The sequence below is a fragment of the Bidens hawaiensis genome, unplaced genomic scaffold (assembly GCF_021521415.1).
Source record: "Bidens hawaiensis isolate Kalapana, Puna unplaced genomic scaffold, B.hawaiensis_p1.1 tig00020885_1, whole genome shotgun sequence".
In the NCBI taxonomy this organism is placed as follows: Eukaryota; Viridiplantae; Streptophyta; class Magnoliopsida; order Asterales; family Asteraceae; genus Bidens; species Bidens hawaiensis.
In genome coordinates, this window is record NW_027493212.1 from 332,217 (window position 1) to 352,172 (window position 19,956).

General features: G+C 33.5%; 1 protein-coding gene across 2 annotated transcripts; it reads left to right on the top strand.

The window, feature by feature from the left end:
* Nucleotides 1-6,298: 6,298 nt before the first annotated feature.
* Nucleotides 6,299-9,146, top strand: LOC143561891 (uncharacterized). 2 transcript variants are annotated; one of them, XM_077049859.1, is made up of 4 exons: nt 6,299-6,799; nt 6,845-7,084; nt 8,049-8,262; nt 8,337-9,146. In XM_077049859.1, the coding sequence occupies exons 2-4, from the start codon at nt 6,848-6,850 to the stop codon at nt 8,804-8,806; spliced, it is 921 nt and encodes a 306-aa protein (XP_076905974.1). In that variant the 5' UTR covers nt 6,299-6,799; nt 6,845-6,847; the 3' UTR covers nt 8,807-9,146. The 2 variants fall into 2 exon arrangements, with proteins under 2 accessions (XP_076905974.1, XP_076905973.1); XM_077049858.1 differs by having other exon boundaries at nt 6,299-7,084.
* Nucleotides 9,147-19,956: the final 10,810 nt, after the last annotated feature.

Sequence of the window (19,956 nt, forward strand, 5' to 3'; positions counted from 1 at the left end):
ATATAAACATAACGAAATTAAGACAAGAATACGAATATTGTTTGTAATTAGAACAATAATAATCGGAATATAAAGGTGATTGTTAAATTGCGAATATAATAAGATAAGATGAGAATGAGATGTTTACCGGATCGAGAATTTGAAATGAAAATCGGTGCCCTAGAAATAGAAAGAGATACAGCTCAAGGAAAAAGGGGCCGGCTTTGCTACCTCCTTGTCCTCTTTGTGTTCGGTCGGTCTGTTTGGGATTTACTTATTCAGCTCAAGAAAAGTATCGGATCGAACCGATACCAAAATTCCAAAAAAAAATAATAATAATTTGTTTTGGTATGGTACCGATATCGAATGTAAAATTCAATAAAGTCAATAAAATGCTGATTCTGAACCGTACCGTTTGAATCAGTTCGGTACCGGTATCATTTGTTTATACCTACTTATAACTTATTAATTTTTTTAAAACATTGATAAATTATTTCGGTAAAGTCAAAAAGACTTTTTTGTTTTAAGTTTTCATATAGTGTTAATAATGTCGTTTTTGATAAGTTTGTGGTATGTGACGTTTTAGAACTTCTTATAACTTATTATTGGTAAGTACTTATTACATCTCTTAAATTCTCAAAACTCATTACGCCTTTTTTGGTAGTTTTGGTTTTTTCCACGACATAAGTTAATCCAAATACTAAAAAGCTTGTTTTAAAAATTTATAACTTAAACAAGTTATTTTGACAAAAAGTCTTTTTTTACTCGAATAAGCAATCTCAAACACACCCTTTATGTTTGGAGTTATTACTTTTGCTTTTTTTGTTATTTAAAGGGGGGTAAACGAGTTAAGTATGAGCTTCACTCGTTTAATTTATACAAAGCTCGAGCTCAGTTTGTTTTGTATTTTCAAAGCTCATGCTCGACGCGTGAGTAAATTATCCAATTCGAGTTTGGCTCGGGCTTGACTCGTTTTCTATTTATTAATTAACTATGTATATTTTAATTATATTTTTATATATAAAATATTATATATTATTTAGTTATTTTTATAACATTATATATAATTATTTAATACGTATATATATTATATAAATAGCATGTTCGTTTAGGCTCGTGAGCCAGCCCGAGCTTATTTTTAGGCTCTTGCTCGTTTAAGTCCGGATCGATCGAGCTTTTTGATAAGCCAATCTCATGTACCTCACGAGCCGCTCAGTTTGTTTGCAACCCCTTTTTATACCAAATGATGGTTGCGCGATTCGACATGGAACATAGGCTCTTGTAATCACGTAATAAACGATAACATGTCAAAATAAAAAAAAACATATTTATAGCAATACCATATTCGAATTATAGATAATAAAATGCTTGTTTTGTTATGATGCATCAAAACCAAACATGAAACTTTCATTTCATTTGTTCATAAAAAGGAATATAAAAAATTCAAGTATGATCAAAATAAAGTGGAAAAAATGAGATTCCTAATGAACCACTTGGATCAAGGCATAACTTTTACTTGCTTATAACATTGAGTCTTGTAGAAACATATAATTCAAAAATGAGTGATTGATGTGCTTGAAGTAGTTATAAAATAAATAACTAAAATTATACTAATCTAGACACTAAGTAATACTCTAGACCCTTAAACTTAACTTAAACTACTAACCGACAAGTGAACCGGTCGACTCTAGTACAGCTAAGTAAGTCCGGATATCGAACCCACGAGACTCTTTAAATTACGAAACTAGCAAATTAGACTCAACTACAAGACTATTTATTAATAATATTTGAGAGGGATTTTAAAACTAATTAATTAAAACTCTAATAATAATTAACTAATGATTACTTTAATTAAACTATTAATAAACTAACAATATAATAATAAATCAAACCCTAATTATTTAAATAATAATAAAACATAATCATTACTTATTAATTAATTAATAAAACTTTAAACCTAATTTAATTTTAACTAATAAACAATTTAGAAAACTTGGATTAATTCAGATGATTAGAATAACTACCCAGACCGGAATCCCCAAAGTTACGGTTATTAATTTAAATGAAAAAACGTAAGTTATGGAACCAGGATCACAAAATAGACCCTTGACAGAAAACCCGAACAGGACCCTTGAACTTCAAGAAGACGCCTATGGATTTCTAACAAGTTTTAAGACTCACTAGTTTTATATTAAACTTCTTTACGATTATTTAATCGCTTATGTCTAAGTATCTTTTATGACGAAAACCTACCTTACAGCGCGGAATTCAAAAGATAGCAAACCAGACTCAATTAATTTAATAGACTAAGCTGACAATCAAACCTAGACGGACTCCTTACGAAGAACTAAATCTAGCAATCCCGACAAGCAAAGATCTATCAACAACCTATCACCTTACAGCTTTCTAGGCTGGCAGTTCACTTTTATCTATTTAATTGATTTTATTGTTTATATGATTTTAATGCATATTAATCACAAACTAGTCAAGAACACACAGTAAATGATCTAACAAAACCATATCCTATGAAACAATCAACAAGGGCAATGTGAAACAATAAATTCAAGTAAACAAAACCAAGTAATCATACGCATTAATTGAATCAAACTCAACCGTTTACTTAAAACATAAAATCCATAACAAAACGAAAATCCAAATAAAAATCAACCCGAACTAAGGTTCATCACGACCTAGGCAGTCTATGGAATTTAGCCTAGCATCATAAAGTCTAAATCAAAAAAAAGTAATGGAAACTGAAAACATGGTGTAATAATATAGAACGAAAGATTAAAGGCGATAAAACCCGTATTCTTCGATCCTAAAACGTCTAGCTCTTCACCGGATGTTCTCATTGCCTTCAAAATCACCACAAGACTCGAAAATATCCTTCCAAGAACTCCAAAATCGGTTGGTTGCTTAAGGTTATGTCAGGATTAAGTTAAAGGTGTTTAAATACCCAAAACAAGGCCCGACAAGAAGCAAAAACGAAAATAATCTAGCCCAACTGTGCCTAGGCGCCGCCAAGGGCTTTTAGCCTTCTGCCTTCGCGCGGCGCGGCGTGCTCCTCCATGGGGGCCGGTCAGACTGGCCCGGTCTGACCGGCTTCTCTGTTCTGACCCTTCCTGGCGCGTTCCGGATCTCCGTTTCGGCTCGTTTTAGCTCGTTTTTCGCCCTTTTTAATCACGATCAAATCCCGGAACCTACGACACACAAAAACGTTAGTAGTATACAAATCTTGACTCAAAACGAACAAAAACAATTAAAATATTAAATAAAATAAACAAGGAAAAACATATATATTTAGCATTATATCACTGATTCATGTTATCTTATAACTATATAAAAAATCAATAATAACTTATAATTTTATTTAAATATATTATATCTCTATCAAAATTTGAATTGAGCCAGCTTAAACGAGTTCATATTTAGACAAGCTTTTTTAAAAAAAATAAAAATTAGAGCTCATATGATATAAAATAAATCTAAATTATATGACAAATAAAACTCGTGAGCTTAAAGAAGTATATTATCTGTGTAAATATAACGGACCTTATATAACGCACCAAGTTAACTGTTAAACCCTTACCTGTGTTGGGTTCAATATAGACAAGACAACGCACACGTAATGTTGTTTATATTAGGGGTGAGCAACTTAACCGCCATAACCGTTTAACTGAACCATAACCGACATAACCCGAACCGATTTAACCAATAACCGACATAACCGGTGGATCAGTTTAATGAAATTTTAAAAACCGTCAAATATGAGTCGGTTTTGGTTAAAGATAATTCCAAAACCGCCATAACCGAACCGACCCATTTATTTAACCAACAATATGTTTGGGATTAACTTCCACCAAGCATGTTATTGGATTATATCATTTTGATGTTTTTGGTTCGACGTTTTTTTTATCAAATGAAGTTAAATTCATTGTTTGATTATATAATGTCATTCTTTTTAATATTTGGTATTAATATTAACGATTATATACTTTTGTTAGAATATGCCATGTTGTTTTTTGTAATAATCAGTACCAACTTTTAAGACCAATTACATTTTTATGGTTTACGGTTAACTGACCCATAACCGCTCACTATAACCTACAAAACCGATTAACCATAACCGCCATAACGGGTCGGTTATGGTTATAGTTATTCATTAACCGACATATCGGTTATGGTTATGGGTTTGGCTCAAAACCGCCCTAAACTGACTCCATACACACCCCCAGTTTATATATAACAAATTGAACTTAACAAAAATTACATAACCACCATAATTAATACCCAAATGCTGATTAGTTAACAAAATGAAGAACGTTACTATCATAGAAGAAAGGATGGCCAGAACACAAATGTGTGGTATAACTTATTTATCATATGGTGTGACACCTCTAAAAGTCGTGTCACTATCTTAGCTTAGGTGACAATTAATGTTATCCTTTACCCTTCGTTAGAACCTTCAAATATATTGATTTAATAATCTATCTATTCTAATAAAAGCCAACCATTTTTACCACTTGTCAATCTCATAGTCCTTCTCACTTTTTTTTAACCAATTTTCATATATGGTCTTTATCTTTTAAGTTATTTCAATATATAACATTAAAATTATATGTTTATTCCAACTAAATCCATTACTACATTTAATAAGTATTCTCTATATGGATTGACTAGAGACGATTAGTGAATTTTGAAGTGTTAATTAAAGTGTTATTTTGGTTTATATTCAAAATAATAAATAATAAACATTCGATTAATAATATTTGGAATGAGAAAAATCGACTTGGACTAAATCCTGATAACGTCAGCGGCTAAGACTTAGCCTTTAATACCAAAAAATACATATGATTTTAAAACTAAAAGTTTTCGGGGTTGACCCGAAACCTAGAATTCGGACATAAGAATCAAACCGAATTACTTCGGTTCAGGCTAGTATTTTCTTGGGTTCGAGTTTCTTGGTCGGGTTAGTTTCGGTTCAGGTACGGGTTTTCTTGGGTTAGGTTTCATGTTACGGGTAAAAGTGACAGCCATACTTTCAACAATTATAAATAAGAATCACTACATTCACTTTATGCAACTTTAAATCTTCTAATATTCTTCTAACTTAGAATAATCACTATTATTTGAACATGTTCTTAATGTTAGTATGTATTTTTCATTTTCCTGACAATTACATTCATATGAAATAATAAAATCATTTTGTTATATTCAAATTTTCGGTTTTTATGTTGTTTGATTATACAATTTTTAGTTGTAAAATATAAAGTCAATTAAAAATTTGTCATACACTGAATATTAATGATAACAATTTATCATGATCAATCAATTTCAAATTTTAAAGATTCTAAGGATGATTATATTATCAAAGTTCAGGTATATTGTTTTTGAGATAATTATGTTTTTTTTATAAACATGAGCAGATGTTCTCAAATTATATCATATTAATTGATTAAAAGCTCTGATATTTTATGTGTATGAATATTTTATGTGTATGAATATCTAGAGTTGTTATCTACTTGGAGAACCTTTTTTGTTACACGAACAACTATATATGGCTATATCAAGAGTTATAAACATGTCTATATGTTACTCTCATTAATAGTTACAAGCAGACATGGACTAAATATTTTGATTTTTAATAAACAATGTATACCTACTAATACAATCACAAATGTAAAGTAAAAGGAAGTTTTTACCTATTTGTAGCATATTTGTGTAATTTTAGTTATGTAATTTTAATTTAATTGTAATTGTATTAACAATTTATAATCAATTTGTTGACTGTATTTTACTTAATGGTCAAAGTTTAAAATTTTCAACATTACCCGTGTAATACACGGGTCTCAAACTAGTATTTTATAAAGTCATACAAAAAATACTATATTTTTGAAAATTTAATTTCTAAAAACGTTTATGAAATTACCTTGTTAATCAAACTTTGGTGACCCTAAATTAAGGACTCTCCGATTAAGATTAAGCCTCACAAATCAGATTAAGATCTCTCTTAAATATAATTTACAAGATGGACATGTCTAACTTATACGTCAAAGTGTATGTTGGGCTTCAAATATGTAAACTTCGTAATCGGTTCTGGTTGCAGCTTGCATTGTAACACGACAAAAAGATAAATTCTATATTATTGTATGGGAGACGGATCTAAACCGGATCTAACTACTCGAGTTCAAAACCTCAATGATGCGAATTTTGGATTCAACAATATGTTATCAAAATTATCATGAAAAGATCATGATCTTCGACTTTATGTTTCTTGCAAAGTTACTTGAGTGGATAACAAACATACAAATATTTTAAAATTAAAATAATATGTGGCCTAAAGACGAAAGTACCCCACAAGCGAATATACTTCAATTTGGTGTCTAAATACGTCATTCACCCATATCCTCCACTTACCAATTCCATGCCCTTTTTAGTCATTTCACATTCCACCCAAATCTTCTATATATCAATTTCCCCCGTTTCTTTCGTCTTCATCCTCATCCTCTGCGGGTTGATTGTATCTCAATTTACACAATTTCTCTCAATCTTATTCCTCTTTGGATCTCTGTTTCAAATATTGTTGTGAAACATTTTATTAATCCCTTCTTTTTGATGTAATCACAATCCTATAAAAAACCCACATGCGAACAAACAAACAGAGACAATAATCTTGGAAAAAATTAAAAATTGAGCGGTTTGCGAATCAATTAACAGATTCGGATACCCTTTTCGCTCAATTGAAATGGGTCATCGTGAATTTAGGGTTTTTGTTTCTTAAAATTGGAATTTGTAATTGGGTGTTATATTGTAATTAGGTGTTAAATTGAAGGTGGTTTATTGGGCGATTGATTTTTAATTGGAGTAAATGGATTGTAGGGTGTACCCTGAAACAGGGGACCCGTGGTTGATGGTGGCGGGAAGTGGGTCCGGTGGTGGTGGGAGGGTGTTGGGTGGGGCGTTTAGCCATGAAAGTGAACATGATTTGGCGGCGATGGTCAGCGATTTCTTGGAGAATGGAAGTAGTTGTGGCGCTGATTCTCGGTGCAGTAGCGATAGCGATTCGGGTTTCTGTGAACTCGCTCACCTCGCCGACAAGATTTCGGTAAGTTTGGTTCATATATTTGCTGTTTTTCATTAAAAAATGTCAACTTTTTGTTTATTGATCTTTGTTAATCTGTGTTTATACATAATTGGTTATTTATTTATGATCAGTTTAATTATGCCATTGTTTTTTCAGCCATACTTTGAAGATTATTAGTTGTCCAAAATCGAAAATTCATTGGATTTTGATATGTTTAGATGCATTAGGTGGAACATGAGTAAATGACAATCTTGTGATGTTCGGTTAGGACTTTCCATTAATATATTTACTTGATTTTGAAGTAGTATGTTGAGTTTGTCCAAATTAGTTATTGCTTCATGCCTCATAAATGTTTGCAAGTTTTGTTAATATATTTTCTGTTGATTATTTTGTCAAGTTTTTTTTTTTTTTTTTTTTTTTTTTGCGGTAAATGGATTTTAAGAATTTACACTGTGACCCATTGGTCGATAATATGTTTCCCAGTTTGGTTCTTAATCATCATAGTGAGCGAAATTGAGTAAAAAATAAATGTAAATCATTGACGATTATGATACTGGGATTGCGCATAATAATGAAAGTGAAAGTCAAGGTTGTCAGCAGTCAAATTGGTAGTATGGATTATTATCAGCCAATGTGTAATAATTTGGATTATTATAATCCTACTTTCCATTTTTTGCCTAATGATCTTTAATAAAGATGTCTGAGTTATCTAAATTCATTGGATTTTGATTTGTTTAGGCACATTAGGTGGAAAATGACAATATTGTGATGTTCAGTTTGGACTTCTCGTCAATACTTTTGCTTGATTTTGAAGTAGGTTTGTTGAGTTTGTCCAAATTTCAAAAGTTTATGCCTATGTTACTTTAGGAGCTATAATGTATAGTTTTTGACTTTTTGTTACAAATCAAGAAAGAATACGCCTTTGTAGTTGACGAATTAGACACATGAATGTTTGAATTTTGGTTATTATTTTGCTTTCATGCAGTACTACAAAGGTTTGCAAGATCAACACGGGATTGACATGCTATCAGTGGTTAACTCTCTCATCTTATCAATCAATTCCATGGATCTTGAATATATGAAATGTTCATGTAATAGTAGTTGCATTAGGTTCTCTCTTGTCAAACTTCTCAGACTTTCCGGTTATGATGCTGCTGTTTGCACTTCTAGGTGGCAGGGAACCGGAAAAGTTCCCGGAGGTAATCTTTTGATGTTTTTTTTTTATATTATTTTGTGTTATTGACATTAGAAATATTGCATAATAAAAACACAGGCGATCATGAATACATTGATATCATAAACTACACCGATCCTACAAACTCCGATCGTTTAATCATCGACATCGATTTCAGAAGTCATTTTGAGATAGCTAGAGCCGTTCCGTCCTACAACCGGATATTAAACTCGCTTCCCGTTGTTTACATGGGCCCGTTAACAAAACTAAAACAGTATCTTCAAGTAATGGTGGAAGCTGCCAAGTCATCACTTAAGCAAAACTCCATGCCACTTCCTCCATGGAGATCACTTGCATATCTTCAATCAAAATGGGACTCTTCTTACCAAAGACAAATGTACCCTGAAACCGAACCCGTTTCTGATTCGTTTGTTTCTCAACACAAACTATGTGCTGGGCATCTGAAACGGGTTAAATCTTTGATCCAGTTCGAGATGGAAACGGATAGGGGTCATTTGAAGAAACCCGCAGGTCGAGCAATGGTGGATAGGTGGAGGATGAGAAATTAAGATTTAAGAACACGGTGAGATGTAAAGAATGTTGCACGGTTAAAATAAGGTGATTAATAATTTTGAAGTTTAAACCTCGCAAGATCGATGCTTTTTTTTTTTGGGGTCATCGAAGTCGTGACAGGGTTGTATACTTAGTTTTTTTTTAAAATGTTTTATAGGCTTGGTTGAGTTACCTTGTTTCATCTTGTGATGATGAGATGAGATGATCTGATCCTCAGTGTTTTGTTATGTGGATCTGATGGAGTTTTGGTTTGTTTTTTAGTTTGAAGTTTGTTGAGTTGTTATAAGAGGTTGGTTGGATACTGTTATATTCTTTAATTTATAGAAGATAAGGTTTATGCCATAACAATAGAGAACTAGTTTTATACCCGTCCGGTGGACGGGCGTTTAATGTCATAATAGTATAACTATTTTTCTTTGCATTCTAAACCAAAATAGTATATGTTTAAGATAAAAGCTCATCTTGTTTAAATCATAAGTAAAAAATGACCGACGACTTCATTAAGAGAAACACAAAGCAATGAATTAGCAAAGGAGTTTTTAATATGATCAAAACAAAAAGGAACCAAAAATCAAGATTACCCTTTGTATGTTAACAATCAACCTTTGACTACATTTGCTGCAAAATTACAGAACTGCCCTTTATTCAAAAATGCCCTTGCCCCATAAAAAAAATTTATGAATACTTGTAATCTGCTTTGAGTACCGAAATTTAACTATGAAAAGTTGACCAAACTACCATTAACTACAAGTTGCAACATCAATTTCAAAAACCAACAACAATAACTGTATTCCTTTTCGGACCTGCAAATATCTTAGTGCCGAGAATACCCCTGAAGTACCTTTAACGCGATTTATGATTTCAGTAACAATGATCTGTATGTATATCCCTTCATTACTCACAGACACAACTGGCCTGAAATTAGTAGCAAAAGACGTTCATTCTGTAACAATGAACTTTGAACATATCCACTAGTTATAAAAATTGTTGCTCTCTAATCCATTTCTAGAAATCGCATGCTATAAATTAGCTTCGTTGCTCTCTAATCCATTTCTAGAAATTGCATGCTATAAATTAGCTTCGTAGCTGTGATGCAGGACAATCCGGTGTATATCAAATTAAAGTATAAGATAAAAACAAATCATAAAAACAGAGCTATATTTTATTAACGGGAATTATAACATAGATTTAACGGTAATTTTGTAAAATTCCTACAAGTTACCAAACTATAACTAAAACACGAAAACGAAAATATAAAGAAAACAATTGCATAAGATGACAAAAATCAAAATCGCACCTGGATTTCCAACGCAAAGCTATTCTGAGTAAGAGCATAGAAATGATTTACTTGAGCAACTAAATGCATTATTAGAAGCAGACGCTCTGAAAAGTACAAATAAAAAACAAAATATATTATTTGGACAAGATACGATCGTCTCAAACTTGGGATTTTGCATGTAGCAAAGCAAGTAGGTTTAATAGAAGGAGAAGAACGATTCATGCGACGAACGTGGGAGAAAATTAGGGAAGAGAGTGAATAGGTGAAACCGCTTGTAACTTCCCTTCTATAAGCTTTTTTTTCTTAGTTTGGACGGATAGGATTAAAAGTTGAAGACTTTAAATGGTAAAGATCTCTCTAAAAGTTGGTTGAGTTAACGGGGAACAATATATTATAGAGAAAATTACTGTTTGCGTCCCTGTGGTTTTAGGAAAGACGCACAATGAGTCCCCAAATAAAAATTTGAACTGGTTGAGTCCCCGTGGTTTTAAAAATGAACTATTTGAGTCCCTGCTGTTACTTAACTATGTTAGCTTCAAGGGTAGATTTGACATTTCACTTCTATATATATACATTGTCACTCTAAGTCCTTTAACTTTCATAATTGGTCACTTTGAGTCCCTTTCACCTTTTAACAAAAATAAATAAACTTAGACCAATTTTTTTAACAAAAATAAATAAACTGAACCACCTTTTCAACAAAAATTAACGAAACGAACTACTTTTTAATAAAAATAAACGGACCAAACTAACTTTTTAAGCAAACTATATGAACGAATCATTTTTTTAACAAGTAGTTCATTTCGTTTAACGAACCAAACTTATTTTTTAACAAAAATAAGCGACCCAAACTTGTTTTTTAACAAAAATAAACGAATCAAACTATCTTTCTAACAAAAATAAACGAACCAAACTTTTTTTTTAACAAAAATAAACAAACCAAACTTATCTTTTAACAAAAATAAACGAATCGAACTATTTTTTTTCTACTAAGCTAAACAAACTGAGCCACTTTTTTTAACAAGTAGTTTAGTTCATTTCATTTAACAAAAATAAACGAATCCAACTACATTTAAACTAAACAAAAAAAAAACGAATCAAACTTATTTTTGAACAAAAATAAACTAACCGAACTACTTTTTTGACAAAAGTAAACTATCTGAACAACTTTTTTAACAAAAAGAAAACACCGAAATACTTTTTTTAATACAAATAAACAAAACAAACTACTTTTTTTACTAAACTAAATAGACTGAACAATTCTCTTAAACAAAAACAAACATAGAATTACTTTAAAAAAACGAACCAAACTTATTTTTAACAAAAATTAAAAAAACAGAACGAACTACTTTTTTTTATCAAAAATAAATGAACCAAAATTTTTTAAACCAAAAGAAGCTAACTGAACTTATTTTAACAAAAATATCGTCGTAGCTTGTGCTAAGGTGGAGTGGGAATGCGATTTAATTGCTTATTGTAGAAGTAGTTACGTTCGTTTAGTTTAGTAAAAATGATTAAAAATAATTGTTCGTTTATTTTCGCTAAAAAGGTACTTCGATCGTTTATTTTTGTTAAAAAAGTAGTTTGATTCGTTTATTTTTATTAAAATGTAGTTCGGTTCGTATTTCGGTTAAAAAATAGTTTGGTTCGTATTTATGTTAAAAAAAGTCTGGTTCGTCTATTTTTGTTAAAAAAAATTAGTTTAGTTCGTTTTTTTAAGTTTTTTTTTTTTGTTAAAAAAAGTTCGATTCATTTATTTTTGGTTGGTTACAGTTTAGTTAGTTGATTATGGCTTGATTGATTATAGTTTGGAGGTTAATCATGTAATTTGGAGGTAATTTTTAAAGAGGGATTAAAACTGAGCAATTACTTAACCACAAGGACTCATATGAATCATAAAAAAGGGTAAACTAGTAATTTTAGATCTGACATGGACTCAAATGGTTCATTTTGAAACCACGGGGACTCAACCAGTTCAAATTTTCTTTTGAGGACTCATTGTGCCTCCGACTTGAAACTACAGGGACGTAAACAGTCATTTTCTCTATATTATATAATGTTTTTTTCTGTTCTTTTGGTTTCTGAATCTGCATTCTTGGATAGTAAATAACAGTTTAAAGTAGGTGTGTATTATTTGAAACGGACTTGAATAACCCGAAATTCGATTTAAACCAAATTTGAATTTCGATTTATTCAAGTCGAATCTTTATTCGATTTAAAATTTTTATTCAAGTGCGAACGATTCAAGTTACCTCAATAATATTTATGTGTTTTTTGCTTTTATATACCATGCATTGTGCTTCAAATTAAAATAGCCCTTCAAATACTTTTAGGAAAAAATGGAGTTAGTTTTTCTACAATACTCGTTCTAGCGTTTAACAAATAACAATACGATCGATTCAAGTTATGGAGTTAGTATTATGTATGAATTAGATAATAGCTCAGAAACATTTTTTTTCAATAGTTTTGAAAAAAGAGTTAGTTTATTTTCCTAGTACGATTTATTTGAATAATTTTGAATTCGAGTACACTTATTTGAAAATTAGAGAATTCAAGTTGAATTCAAATTTAAGTTTTAGGGGCCGTTTGGTTCATGGATTCTAATGGAATTGGAAATGGAATTGGAAAACTTTCCATCTAAAATCTTGTTTGGTTGGATAATGATTGAATAGAATTGTAAAATTTTCCTTTAAATTCCTACGTACACGGATTCTAACTTTCCATCACGTATGTGATGGAATTTCAAAACATTCCAAGGGAATTAATTATTGCGGAAAAAAGAATCATAGGGGGGCAACCAAATGGCAAAACAAAAAGCTTCCTCACTATGAAGAATTATGTGTCATTTTGGGGAAAGATAGAGCTCTAGGTAATCGAGCTAAAAGTGTTATCGAGATGGAAGATGAACTGAACAATGAAGACCATGAACATGAACATGAACAAGAGCAAGAAAGGGATGATGATTTTGATGTAGAGATGGAAGATAACCATGATGGAAATAATTCCACTCCAAGTGTCCAAGTTGAAGAAACTTCAAGTGTGCGCACTAAGAAGAGAAAGGATATAAGCACATCAAATTCTATGCTTAAGAGTTTCAACGATGCAGTTTCTTTATTTGCCGATCGTCTCAAAGAATCATCAAAAGAACTGAGTGAAGGTATTAAGTTTGAATTGGATCTGGAAAGAAAGAGAGCCATGATAACTAACGAGCTTTCCAAAATGACATCCATGACACAGTTTGAAAGGTTTAAAGCAATGAAAAAAATAAAGAGTGATCAAGATAATGTGAACGTTTTGGGACTTGAGTGAAGAAGAAAGGGAGGATTGGGTGAGGTTTATTATAGAGGAATGAGTTTTGTTATGAATATGATTATGACAGTATAATTATGTTATGCATGATAGTATCATTATTGATTTGTTAGACAATGGTTGATGTGTTTATGGTACATTGAAATATTGTGATTTTAATTTCATTTATAATTATTTGATATAATACTTTTGCAAATTATTGACAGCATTGTAAAATTACTCTAAAATGCATTTTACAAATTTTTACAATTTCTCATTATTAATTTAAGAACATATATATATATATATAAGGGTAATTATGTCATTTGCTTGTATTTTAAATTCCAATTCCTTTGATAATTTTACCAACCAAACATAATATGTCAAAGGATTCCATTGCATATTGTCAAACCAAACGTATAAAAGGAATCCATTCCAATTCCTTCAAATTCCAATTCCTTTGACAGATTCCAATTCCGCTAAAAACATTCTGTGAACCAAACGGCCCCTTACATTTGTATAACTCAATTCGAATAATTCGTAAAATGCAAGTGCTTTTCAATTTTTCAAGACTCCACCTGTTTACTTGAATGCACATGTTTGTCTCGTGTCATATCTTCTAATATCTTAATTCTTATGTAGCAGCTAGCAACTTTTTTTTTCTGGAAAGGTGTAGCAACTAGCTACTACCAAGACCAAGTACCCACATCGAAGATTTGGAGGAAAAAAGCCAGCGTCTCGCTCAAAAATAGCTCATATGCAAACAAGTCAAGCGGAGTTGGTTTGTAAATAGGCCGAGCCACTGGATCAGGTGTTCGTGGTTCACTTGATAGTGGGTTCATTGGCTCTCTTTATTGGCTCGTTTAAATAATTTATCAAATTGAATATGCATATTATAATAATAACATAACAAAATATGTAAATAAAAAAGAGTTACAACTAACAATATGCCTGGAACTTTTTAAAAAATTACGTATAATTTTATAAACTCACGTGTTTATAAAGTTAGTATTGCGTATGCTGTGAAATTAACGAGGCAAGAGCGGAACATTTGTCATATTTTATATTGTCATCCTCACTCATATCGTAATTTATGTAGTTAAATTGGACGTAAACACTCTTTTATTGTAACTTCAACCACTTATTATTTAGTTAGCTTTTAGTTAGTATTGAATGTGTGTGATAACAAACATAGGCTTTTAAGTCTATAGCGTAAACAGATGGGCCACAACAACCAAAACTAAGGGGTTGTTTGTTTACATCTGAATGGAACCATTCAGACGTAAACATCTGATTCATTCAGACTTCAGGCTGTTTTGTTTCAAACAGAAAAACATCTAAATGGTTAAAATTATGTCTGAATCATTCAGACTTACTGTTGCTGAATGAGACAGATGCTCATTCAGATCTGACTCATTTAGATCTGAATGAACCAAACAACCCCTAAGATATATTACCTCAGTTTAAGTGCCCATATAGATTAAAGATCAAATCAAAATCTATGAAACAGTACTTCCCAAGTAATTTTTTCAATAACATTAAAAATAGGGTAATAGGCTGAAAGTTGTGTGAAGAGGAAGGTCCCAGCAGAGCCCAGTTGGACCCGCAAGACTCACCTTGAACAGGGACGTCTGCGCAATGACCAACTGCTCCAGCAGGACCCACCATGCTCAAAGAACCTTACGCGCAGTACGCCAGCTGTACCCGCAGGGAAAGCCTCCCAATGGTGAAGTACCCCGCCTGTTCCCGCAGCTGCGGATACAAGCCATCAGGGAAGGCTACCCGCACTAACAGCAAGGCTACACGCACAAGGCATTCGTTCAGTAGTCACATGAAGGAATGAGCAAGGCGAGAACACTCCCGCCTAAATGAGCCAGTCCATATGCTTCTGGAAGGTCTTTCGTACTATACCTACTAAGGTATGGGCGGAACAGACAATTTGACCAGAGCAGCCCATGAACTAATCACAGGGTGACAGCTCACCGACAACAATACGAGGAGGAGCACCCTCTAGTACTGTTTCACTATTAACCGCTGCCTACTCACCAACCCTTACAATGGGACGTGCGCAGCCTACAGTTGGTGGAACAGTGCGTAGCCGGCAGTAAAGGAACAGTATACAGCCGACCTTACTACTGTTGGCCGTAACCTATCCACCAACCAGCATGGCCTGTGCGCAGTCCACTGTTGGTAGAACAGGAACACTATTCAGCCGGCTGTACCTGCTTGGAAACCTACCTTCGGCTATAAATACTCCAACACCTTGGAATGGTAAGGACATCATCTGATATCTCAATCTTATCTAGCAATCTCTTAATATACACTTATATTCAGAGCAATCTAGTCTGATTCTCACGCCGGAGGGTGGTCACAAGGAGGAACCCCCCCTTCTCAGTGACGAGCTTACGGTGTCTGTTTTGCAGGTCTCCAGAAGAACAACCTTCTCTGCTAGACCTCATCCGTGGGAAACATTACTTAACTCCCAGATTATCTATAATCTGCCCGTGGGTTCACTTAGTGTTTCTTCATTGGCGCCATCCGTGGGACGGTTGGATCTTATGCTAACCGAGGAACGCAGAGACTTAGCCGCAGTGCGTGAAGAGAACTATAAGCAACAAATGCAAAAGTACTACAACACGCGGGTAAAACTCTGCAACTTCAATATAGGAGACTACATACTGCGTAACAACGAGGCTTCGAACCAAGAACGCCCTGGAAAGCTGGCCCCGGTCTGGGAAGGGCCATACATTATCAAAGAAGTCCTGGGAAAGGGCGCATACCGGCTCGAAAGGCTCGATGGCACTCCCATCCCAAGAACATGGAATGGAGCTCAATTACGCAAATGTTATATGTAGATCAATTCCAAAACTTGTAAAGAAAAGGCCTAGAGCCACTTCTAATGGAAATGATTCTCCTTTCATAATGTGTTAACTTTACATTTATACTTATGAACTTCTCACACTGGTGCCGGTATTCACCGCATAAATGGGGAAGAAGTAAGTCGTTACGTGTGGAAGGCGGCAAAACCCGCATAAACACAACGCTAAAAATAAGGAAAACCTACACGCAGGTCAGATGGTAAAGTTTAGCCATCCTTGTAAGTGCAAGTGACGGTCTTGTTGGAATTACGTATGCCCGAGACACATACTTAAACTAATGTGGCTAACTGTGTTTGATCCAAGTCGGGTCATACCCAATAACAAGCTAGACAACACCAAATGTATTCTTTTAGTGATTTGATCATTTAAACGAATACCGAACACTACGTGTTTAGAAAATTGGTTTTCTAAACAAACACACTTGAGGATTTAAATAAATTATCTGGATAATTTGTTTATATAAATAAATTATTTAATTGGTTAAATAATTACATAAATGTATGTACAATTTTATAAAAGTGAGTTTTATAAAATAAATGGAGGTGTTTTAAATGGTTAAAACAAAACACAAAAAAAAAAAAAAAAAAACAAAACCGGCCACCCCATGTGGGTGGAGGGTTTGGTCCCATCCAAACTTTTGTCCTTTTGTGTTGACCACCTTTTATTAATAACCATTCACAAGACATGCATTTTGGTTCTTGTCTCATTTTTGAATTTCAAGTAATCAAAAACATCCTCTCTTTCTCCCTCTAAACTCACGGCCACTTTGGCCAATTTTGGGGAGTTTTGTGAGCTTCATATAGTGTTCAATTCCTAGCATAAAGTTGGTGTTGTTGCTACAAAGCTTGGGGTATACAAAGCTTGAGGGTTTCTCCTTTGCAACCTTGCCATTTGAAGACATCATCATCTTCATCCACCTACATCTTCTTCTAAAGGTAGAAGAGGTACATTTTACATTTTGTGAGCATTTTGTTCTTGTAATATTGATCCTTGTTCTTTGGGTTTTAGTTTTAACATAATGGTATGTTCATAACAAGTTTTAAAATCTTAGCTTCCGTTGCGTTTTCTAGTTAAATATGGTTAACTTGAACTTTGATATTCTTGTTTAAAACCCAACAATGGCATCAAGAGCCGGTTACAAGGACTTATGCTTCTTACATGTTCATAGATTTCGGGTTTTTCATGGGTGAAAAAGGGGTCCGAAATTTTGGTGGTTTTTACCCCTCATGGATTTGTAAGATCTTGACATGCATGGAAAGATCTTAGGAAACCATTATTAACATTTGGATGTTGAAAATAAAAAAAAAATATAATAAAAAATTTTGGGCCGTAGCCTCTTGGGGGGGGGGGGGGGCCGATTTTATTTGGTGATTTTGGGCATTGGTTGCTTAGGTTGCATGCTTAGAACATTTGGTATGTTTGGATGTGTCATAACCGAAACCTAGACCTTGGATGTGTTGATTGTTGTTTGTGTATGTTGATTATGTTTATTATTCAATATGGTTGTAATAATTCATAATCTTAGGCTTGTGTAATTTATTTATTCATAAGTTGGTTTGTAATAAATAGATTAGTTGCATTTTCTTTTTTTTAGAAAAATATGTATTAGGATACATTTTGTAAAAATTGAAGATGCAAGAATTGGTGGATTTGGGCCTTGGACCGAAATTTTGGGCTTGTTGGGCCTCACCGGCCCATCATGGGATTCAAGCCCATTAGGCCCATAAATTTCACTCTTGGGCCCAAGAAGACTTTTGGAAGTTTGGAGCCCATTAACAAGCCCAACAAGAACACAACAACTTGGAAAGGATACTTGAAGCATTTGGATGCAAGGTCAAGTGGGAGTCAACAATCCATCCTTGTGTCATGTTTTGTCCCTTAGGTGTGACTTATGACCTATACTTGTTTCGGCTAACAAGTATGGTCAAACTTAGCGGTTCTCGGTTATGACTATATTTTGCATATGTATGCTTGGTTGTTTGTTTTACTTTATGTAATGTGTGGTTGATAGATATTAGGATATCCAAACCGTCACATAGGAACGACAACAAGCATGAAACGGGTTCTAATATATATTTGGTAATATCGCGTCAATTAGTTTAATTAAATGGGTTTATTAAAACTAAGCGATTACTCACATATAATAAAATTGGTTTTATTATAACCTTGAAAATTGGTTTTCAAAATCGCCATATTTCTAAATGCATGTTAGGATATGGCATAATGTTTTTCAAACTAGAATATTGGAAAACTTAAAAATCCCTTTTTCATAATTACCAAGGAAACAAGTCTAACACCATCCTTTTGTATGACACTTAACGTATTAGGGAACTTTAAATGGGATAAAGGTCACCTAACCATTTTGAGCAAACTAATATACTTAGGGTAATATTAACATATTTGTGGGATAAAGGTCACCTAACCACTTGTATGTTAATCTTACATGTTTATACAAGTAGGACGACTTGAATTGGAAACCATGTGATAAAGGTCACCTAAGCATGGGATCTAATGGTGTTGATGGGATAAACATGCCAACACGAAATAAGGATTTCGAATGGTCCCATACCTCTAGAAGTTGCAAAGGATTGCAATTGTCAAGATTGACTACCTTGTTAAATCAAATAACGGGATAAAGGTCACCTAACCGAAATTTGATTTATCGTTGGATTCTAGAATTTAATTATTATTTTAAAATCTGGAATAAAAGGGTATTAATAATTAAAATTGTTTATAATACTAAAATAAAACTTTGTTAAATTTTGTAGATGGCCGCTAACAATGCAAACACCTCTACCCATAACACCCGTAACCTATCCTTAAGAACCATCCTTGAAAAGGATCGTCTAAACCATAATAACTTTATGGATTGGTATCGCAACTTGAGAATAGTTCTCAAACAAGAAGAGATATCATATGTCTTAGACGATCCCATTCCCGACGAGCCTAACGTGGAAGATGAGGAGGCTTATAACGATTGGGTCAAGTACACCAAAGATTCGGTGCAAGCCTCTTGCCTCATGTTGGGGACTATGATTCCCGAAATCCAAAAGGATTTCGAGCATCATGGGGCATACGACATGATAACTCAATTGAAGGAAATGTTCCTTCAACAAGCTAGAGCGGAACGTTTCGAAACGGTTCGAGCGTTTCATGCATGTCGTATGGAGGAAACCCAAAGCGTCTCATCTTATGTCCTAAAGATGAAAAGCTACATCGAAAAGCTTCGTAGGTTGAATTGTCCCGTGTCTAATGAGTTGGCTACGGATTTGATCCTCAACTCTTTGACCAAAAGGTTTGAAACCTTTGTCATGAATTATAACATGAATGGGTGGGACAAAAGCATTGGTGAGCTTCACGCAATGCTAAGAACGGCCGAAGCGGGAATGGGTAAAAGGGTTTTACCCGTTCTAACAATCAATGAAGGAAAAAGGGGACATAACTCCAACCCCAAAGCAAGTGTTGCTAAGGGCAAGGGCCACGTCCAAGGAAAGGGAAAGAGGAAAGCCATCACGCCCATCAAACCGAAGGAAAAGAAGCAAAAGGTTGCGGCGCAAGATCCATGCTTTGAGTGTGGAGAGATAGGTCATTGGAAAAGGAATTGTCCGACCTATCTCAAAGCGTTAAAAGATAAGAGGGATGCGGGGCATACCTCAGGTATTATCTTTACTATACATATTGAACTAAATGTTATTTCTTC

What these genes read in the sequence shown, in the direction of transcription:
- LOC143561891 (XM_077049858.1), top strand. Translation starts at nt 6,848, where the DNA reads ATGGATTGTAGGGTGTACCCTGAAACAGGGGACCCGTGGTTGATGGTG. An exon ending in ACCTCGCCGACAAGATTTCG is followed by an intron (nt 7,085 to 8,048) that starts GTAAGTTTGGTT and finishes GCTTTCATGCAG; the next exon opens with TACTACAAAGGTTTGCAAGA. An exon ending in AACCGGAAAAGTTCCCGGAG is followed by an intron (nt 8,263 to 8,336) that starts GTAATCTTTTGA and finishes ATAAAAACACAG; the next exon opens with GCGATCATGAATACATTGAT.